The sequence below is a fragment of the Mustelus asterias genome, chromosome 5, assembly GCF_964213995.1.
Source record: "Mustelus asterias chromosome 5, sMusAst1.hap1.1, whole genome shotgun sequence".
Classification (NCBI taxonomy): domain Eukaryota; kingdom Metazoa; phylum Chordata; class Chondrichthyes; order Carcharhiniformes; family Triakidae; genus Mustelus; species Mustelus asterias.
The window spans coordinates 137,067,233-137,074,441 of NC_135805.1; the positions used below are offsets into that span (position 1 = coordinate 137,067,233).

The 7,209-nt window shown below is 49.1% G+C and overlaps 1 protein-coding gene across 1 annotated transcript; it reads left to right on the forward strand.

Annotated features, from left to right (window-relative positions):
• Nucleotides 1-4,361: 4,361 nt before the first annotated feature.
• On the forward strand, nucleotides 4,362-6,806 carry msh5 (mutS homolog 5). Its single transcript, XM_078213599.1, has one exon. The coding sequence runs from the start codon at nucleotides 4,362-4,364 to the stop codon at nucleotides 6,804-6,806; it is 2,445 nt and encodes an 814-aa protein (XP_078069725.1).
• Nucleotides 6,807-7,209: the final 403 nt, after the last annotated feature.

The window sequence follows — 7,209 nt, forward strand, 5'->3', positions numbered from 1 at the left end:
ATTGAATATCAAGGGTGATGCTTAGATCCTCTCTTGTTAGAGATGGCCATTCCCTGACATTTGTGTGGCGTGAATGCCACTTGTCAGTTCAAGTTTGGATAGTTGGGGGGTTGGGGTAATCAGGTTGGGTGGTGGTCCGATGGGGGGGTGGTTGGATTGGATGACAAGTGGTCAGGTATTAATTGGGTCAGATTGAAGGGGTAGGCTTCAGTGGTTGGAATAGTTGGGTCTGGTCATGGGAATAGTTAGATGACCTAAGCAGAGGTAGTTGATTGGGTGGGAGCCTGATTAGTTGTGAAGTTACCCACGTGTTGAACCAGGTTCTATTCCATCTAACATTTCCTGGGTGACTAGCACAGTAGTTACCGTCCCAAACTTCTGAATCATCTCGAAGTTGGAGACATTCATGTAGCAGGGAATCAATCCATGTGATCCAAGGCGTTTGATAAGGTTCACCATGGTAGGCTTCTGCAGAAAATGCAGATGTATGGGATTGGGGGTGATCTAGGAAATTGGATCAGGAATTGGCTAGCGGATAGGAAACAGAGGGTGGTGGTTGATAGTAAATATTCATCATGGAGTGCGGTTACAAGTGGTGTACCTCAGGGATCTGTTTTGGGGCCACTGCTGTTTGTAATATTTATTAATGATCTGGATGAGGGTATAGTTGGGTGGATTAGCAAATTTGCTGATGACACCAAAGTCGGTGGTGTGGTAGACAGTGAGGAAGGGTGTCGTAGTTTGCAGGAAGACTTAGACAGGTTGCAAAGTTGGGCCGAGAGGTGGCGGATGGAGTTTAATGCGGAGAAGTGTGAGGTAATTCACTTTGGTAGGAATAACAGATGTGTTGAGTATAGGGCTAACGGGAGGACTTTGAATAGTGTGGAGGAGCAGAGGGATCTAGGTGTATGTGTGCATAGATCCCTGAAAGTTGGGAATCAAGTAGATAAGGTTGTTAAGAAGGCATATGGTGTCTTGGCGTTTATTGGTAGGGGGATTGAATTTAGGAGTCGTAGCGTTATGTTGCAACTGTACACAACTCTGGTGCGGCCGCACTTGGAGTACTGTGTGCAGTTCTGGTCCCCACATTACAGGAAGGATGTGGAGGCTTTGGAGAGGGTGCAGAGGAGGTTTACCAGGATGTTGCCTGGTATGGAGGGGAGATCCTATGAGGAGAGGCTGAGGGATTTGGGATTGTTTTCGCTGGAAAGGCGGCGGCTAAGAGGGGATCTTATTGAAACATATAAGATGATTAGAGGTTTAGATAGGGTGGATAGTGATAGCCTTTTTCCTCTGATGGAGAAATCCAGCACGAGGGGGCATGGCTTTAAATTGAGGGGGGGTAGTTATAGAACCGATGTCAGGGGTAGGTTCTTTACCCAGAGGGTGGTGAGGGATTGGAATGCCCTGCCAGCATCAGTAGTAAATGCGCCTAGTTTGGGGGCGTTTAAGAGATCCGTAGATAGGTTCATGGACGAAAAGAAATTGGTTTAGGTTGGAGGGTCACAGTTTTTTTTTTTTTTAACTGGTCGGTGCAACATCGTGGGCCGAAGGGCCTGTTCTGCGCTGTAATGTTCTATGTTCTATGTTCTATGAAGTTTAAACATCCCAGGCTTTCCTGCAAAGGTCTGCCCCTCAGGCCTTCCTCAGGCTCCCAATCTTCCATCAGATGTCTGGTCTCTGATAATCCAGAGCTGAAAATTTGGTATTTATTTCATGGATCAGAAAACAATGGCGCATTTATTAGCACAAAGCAATTCTCCTGATCATCAACTTTGCCCAGGCTCTTCCAACTTCCACCAGCCATGTAAAAGCAACATGGGCGGTATGATGGCACGATGGTTAGCACTGCTGCTTCATGGTGCCAGGGACCTGGCTTCAATTCCAGCCATGATGTGGAGATGCCGGCGTTGGACTGGGGTAAACACAGTAAGAGTTTTAACAACACCAGGTTAAAGTCCAACAGGTTTATTTGGTAGCAAATACCATTAGCTTTCGGAGCGCTGCTCCTTCGTCAGATGGAGTGGAAATCTGCGCTCAAACAGGGCACAGAGACACAAAATCAAGTTACAGAATACTGATTAGAATGCGAATCTCTACAGCCAACCAGGTCTTAAAGATACAGACAATGTGAGTGGAGGGAGCATTAAGCACAGGTTAAAGAGATGTGTATTGTCTCCAGACAGGACAGCCAGTGAGATTCTGCAAGTCCAGGAGGCAAGCTGTGGGGGTTACTGATAGTGTGACATAGATCCAACATCCCGGTTTAGGCCATCCTCATGTGTGCGGAACTTGGCTATCAGTTTCTGCTCAGCGACTCTGTGCTGTCGTGTGTCGTAAAGGCCGCCTGGGAGAATGCTTACCCGAAGATCAGAGGCTGAATGTCCGTGACCGCTGAAGTGCTCCCCCACAGGAAGAGAACAGTCTTGCCTGGTGATTGTCGAACGGTGTTCATTCATCTGTTGTCGTAGCGTCTGCATGGTTTCCCCAATGTACCATGCCTCGGGACATCCTTTCCTGCAGCGTATCAGGTAGACAACGTTGGCCGAGTTGCAAGAGTAGGTACCGCGTACCTGGTAGATGGTGTTCTCACGTGAGATGATGGCATCCGTGTCGATGATCCGGCATGTCTTGCAGAGGTTGCTGTGGCAGAGCTGTGTGGTGTCGTGGTCACTGTTCTCCTGAAGGCTGGGTAGTTTGCTGCGGACAATGGTCTGTTTGAGGTTGTGCGGTTGTTTGAAGGCAAGAAGTGGGGGTGTGGGGATGGCCTTGGCGAGATGATCGTCTTCATCAATGACATGTTGAAGGCTCCGGAGGAGGTGCCGTAGCTTCTCCGCTCCGGGGAAGTACTGGACGATGAAGGGTACTCTGTCCACTGTGTCCCGTGTTTGTCTTCTGAGGAGGTTGGTGCGGTTTTTCGCTGTGGCGCGTCGGAACTGTCGATTGATGAGTCGAGCGCCATATCCTGTTCTTATGAGGGCATCTTTCAGTGTCTGGAGGTGTCTGTTGCGGTCCTCCTCATCTGAGCAGATCCTGTGTATATGGAGGGCTTGTCCGTAGGGGATGGCTTCTTTAACGTGTTTAGGGTGGAAGCTGGAGAAGTGGAGCATCGTGAGGTTATCCGTGGGCTTGCGGTACAGTGAGGTGCTGAGGTGACCGTCCTTAATGGAGATGCGTGTGTCCAAGAACGGCCTAAACCGGGATGTTGGGTTTATGTCACACTATCAGTAACCCCCACAGCTTGCCTCCTGGACTTGCAGAATCTCACTGGCTGTCCTGTCTGGAGACAATACACATCTCTTTAACCTGTGCTTAATGCTCCCTCCACTCATTGTCTGTATCTTTAAGACCTGGTTGGCTGTAGAGATTCGCATTCTAATCAGTATTCTGTAACTTGATTTTGTGTCTCTGTGCCCTGTTTGGGAGCAGATTTCCACTCCATCTGACAAAGGAGCAGCGCTCCGAAAGCTAATGGTATTTGCTACCAAATAAACCTGTTGGACTTTAACCTGGTGTTGTTAAAACTCTTACTGTATTCAATTCCAGCATCAGGGGACTGTGCGGCATCTGCACATTGTCTCTGTGTCTGTGTGGGTTTCCTCCAGGTACTCCAGTTTCCTCTCACACTCCAAAGATGTTAGCTTGATTGGCCATTCTAAATTGCCCCTTAGTGTCAGGGGACTAGCAGGGTAACGACCTGGAGGTACGGGGGTAGGGTCTGGCTCGGATTGTTGTCGATTCAGGCTTGATGGGCCGAATGGCCTCTTCCTGCACCATAAGGATTCTAAGATTTAGAATTCCTGTTCTGCAACCAAAACTTCAGGTTTACATGACATTGGGTGGCACAGTGGCACAATTAGCACTGCTGCCTCACAGCACAGGGTTCGATTCCCGGCTTGGGTCACTGTCTGTGCAGTCTGAATGTTCTCCGTGTGTCTGAGTGGATCTCCTCCAATAGTCGAAAGATGTGCTGGTTGGGTGCGTTGGTCATGTTAAATTCTCCCTCAGCGTACTTGAACTGGCCCTGGAGTGTAGGGGATTTTCACAGTAACTTCATTGCAGTGTTAATGTAAGCCTACTTGTGACACTAATAAATAAAGGAGTGCCATTATCAAATGTCTTGCTCGATGGCCGGGAGGCCCGGGGGGGGGGGGGGGGGGGATAGTTCAGGGCCGCGCGCGGTGGCCGTTAACCGCCGCCTCGAGCGGGAATTCCAGAGCCGCGCGCGCGTGGCGACCGTTAACTGCCGCCTCGAGCGGGGACCCAAATGGCGCCATGGACAAAGCGGTGCGGGAGGCTGGGCTGTGTACAACATCCGGGAAGCAAACCATGATGGTCATGGCGAGCGTTTACCGAGCCCAATGAGTAACTTTGCCACCCCGGGGCGACAGCAAGCGGCTGGTATGAGCGGGACGGCGGCGGACCATGAGGACGACGCCTCTCAGCCGGAGATTTACGCCAGCGTGTTGTGGCATGGCGGGCAGCTGGGGCTCGCTTACTACAGCACCAGCGAGTGCGCCCTGTACTTCATGCCGGACGTCCCGGACGCGCCGGACCTCCGCTTGCTGAGGAAAGTGGTGGACGAGCTGCAGCCCCGCTGCCTCCTGACCAGCGCCAAGCAAGACCGGCACCTGGCCGACTTCCTCAAGGCGGCGGGCACGGAAAACGGCGGCGGGGACGGGAAACCCGAGATAGCCGTCTTCCCCAACGTGGACTTCGGGCTGAACATCAGCAAGCAGCGGGTGCTGTCAGTCAACCTGCCCTGCATCCCCGCCCACCTGACCGAGGCAGAGAGGATTATGTATCTGGCCTCGGTCGTCCCATTCGAGAGCGCCACCATGTTGCGAGCCCTGGGCGGCCTGCTGAAGTTGCTGGAGAGGAGGAGGATTGGGGTGGAGTTGGAAGATCCCAGCGTGAGCGTTCCCATCTTGGCCCTGAGGAAATTCGCGCTCAGTGACACCGTGCACATTGACCAGGACGCCTACTGCGTGCTGCAGATCTTCAAGTCAGAAGTGCACCCGTCCGTGTACAAACTGGCATCAGGGCTGAAGGAGGGACTCAGCCTGTTCGGGGTCATGAATCGCTGCAAGTCCCAATGGGGCACCAAGCTGTTGAGGCTGTGGTTCATGCGTCCCACCAAGAACCTGGGCGAGTTGAACAAACGGCTGGATGTCATCCAGTTTTTCACGCTGGCCAGGAACAGCGAACTGGTGCATACCCTTCAAGATTGCTTGAAGCACATCAAGAACATCCCACTCATCCTGAAGAGGATGATACTCTCCTACACCAAAGTGAACGATTGGCAAGGTCTCTACAAGACCGTCTACAATGCTGTGTATATTGGAGACACTTGCAGGTCCCTCTCCATGTCTGTGGAACTGTTTGCAAAGATTTCACAGACATTCACGGACGATCTTCATTATATAGCCCGTCTCATAAATAAAGTGGTGGATTTTGAAGGTGGTAATGCAGAGAACAGATTCACAGTTAAGCCAAACGTGGACCCAGCGATAGATGAAAAGAAACGTAAACTGATGGGTCTCTCAGATTTCTTAACTGAAGTAGCAAGAAATGAATTGACACTATTGGACAACAGGATTCCCTCATGCTGTGTCATCTACATACCATTGATTGGATTTCTTCTCACGATTCCGCGTCTTCCCAGCATGGTAGACAAGAATGATTTTGAGATAGAAGGCCTGGATTTCATGTTTCTCTCTGAAGATAGACTTCATTATAGAAGTGCTAGGACCAAGGAGCTTGATACAATGTTGGGAGACTTGCATTGTGAAATCCGAGACCTTGAGACAGCTATTATGTACCAGTTGCAAGCAAAGATTTTAGAGAAATCCGCTGTCCTTTATGATGTGATGGAGTATGCAGCCCAGTTGGACTGCCTAATTGCCATGGCTGTTGTAGCCCGAGAGAACACCTACACAAGACCAAAACTAACCAACAAGAATATAGTCAACATCAAAGATGGAAGACATCCTTTAATGGAACTGTGCACAGGAACATTTGTTTCAAACCCCATCGGTAGTGGCGAGGACCATGGAAAGATTCGAGTTCTCACTGGTCCAAATTCCAGTGGCAAAAGTGTATATCTCAAAGAGGTTGGACTAATAGTGTTTATGGCACTAATAGGTAGTTATGTCCCTGCCACGGAGGCAGATATTGGTCTAATAGATGGAATTTACACAAGAATCCAAAGCCGTGAATCTGTGTCCGTAGGACTCTCAACCTTCATCATAGATTTGAACCAGGTGGCAGCTGCAGTTAACAATGCTACAGAGAGATCCCTAGTGCTAATTGATGAATTTGGGAAAGGAACCAATAGTGTTGATGGTTTGTCCCTTCTTGCGGCTGTTTTAAGACACTGGGTGCAGCAAGACATGAAATGCCCTCACATATTTTTATCTACCAACTTTCACAGTTTGGTTCAGCTTAACCTTCTCCCTTCCAGTACTCTTTTACGGTACCTCACGCTAGAGACCATTCAGGATGGAGAGGAACTGGTGTTTTTCTATCAGCTGAAAGAGGGTGTGTCCACGAACAGCCATACTGCCAATATAGCTATACTAGCTGGGATGCCACCACAGGTGGTGCAGCGAGGGGTACAGGTTTCTGAGCTGTACCGCAGAGGAGAACCTATTCGTCGTATTGACTGTCCTGCAAAAACAAACCAATTTGAGGGGTTTAAGACATTGGTGAATACATTTCTTCAGTTAGATCTCAGTGACCCCAGTGCGGACTTGCAGGAATTTTTGAGCAAGGATGTGTTGTCATTTGCAACACCTGAGCTTTAACTTGATTTGTTGGTGAACGACATTCCTTGGGATAAAGCCTAAAGTGTAAAGCGAATTGGACAGCTTTATTTTTACAGGTAGTAAGTAAATTTATAAAAGTTACAGATAAAAATCTCACAATTTAACTTCAAACTAATTCTCATGAATTGAAGAAAGACAAATGCACTGTCCTACTCATTTTACAATTTTGGCCACAGTACTGATTCTAACCGGTCCTCAGCTTATGATGAAAATATTTTTCCTCTTGATAGAGCATGTTCCCTTCCTGGACCAAACTGGATTGAATGGTTTTAAATCCCTGTACCCTGTTTTTTTCTGTTCCCAGGAAATGAAAATGCTGCCCCCGTCTCTTTCCTGCTCAGGAATTTTCCAGTTTGCCTGGCAACCAAACTTGCTACCCTCT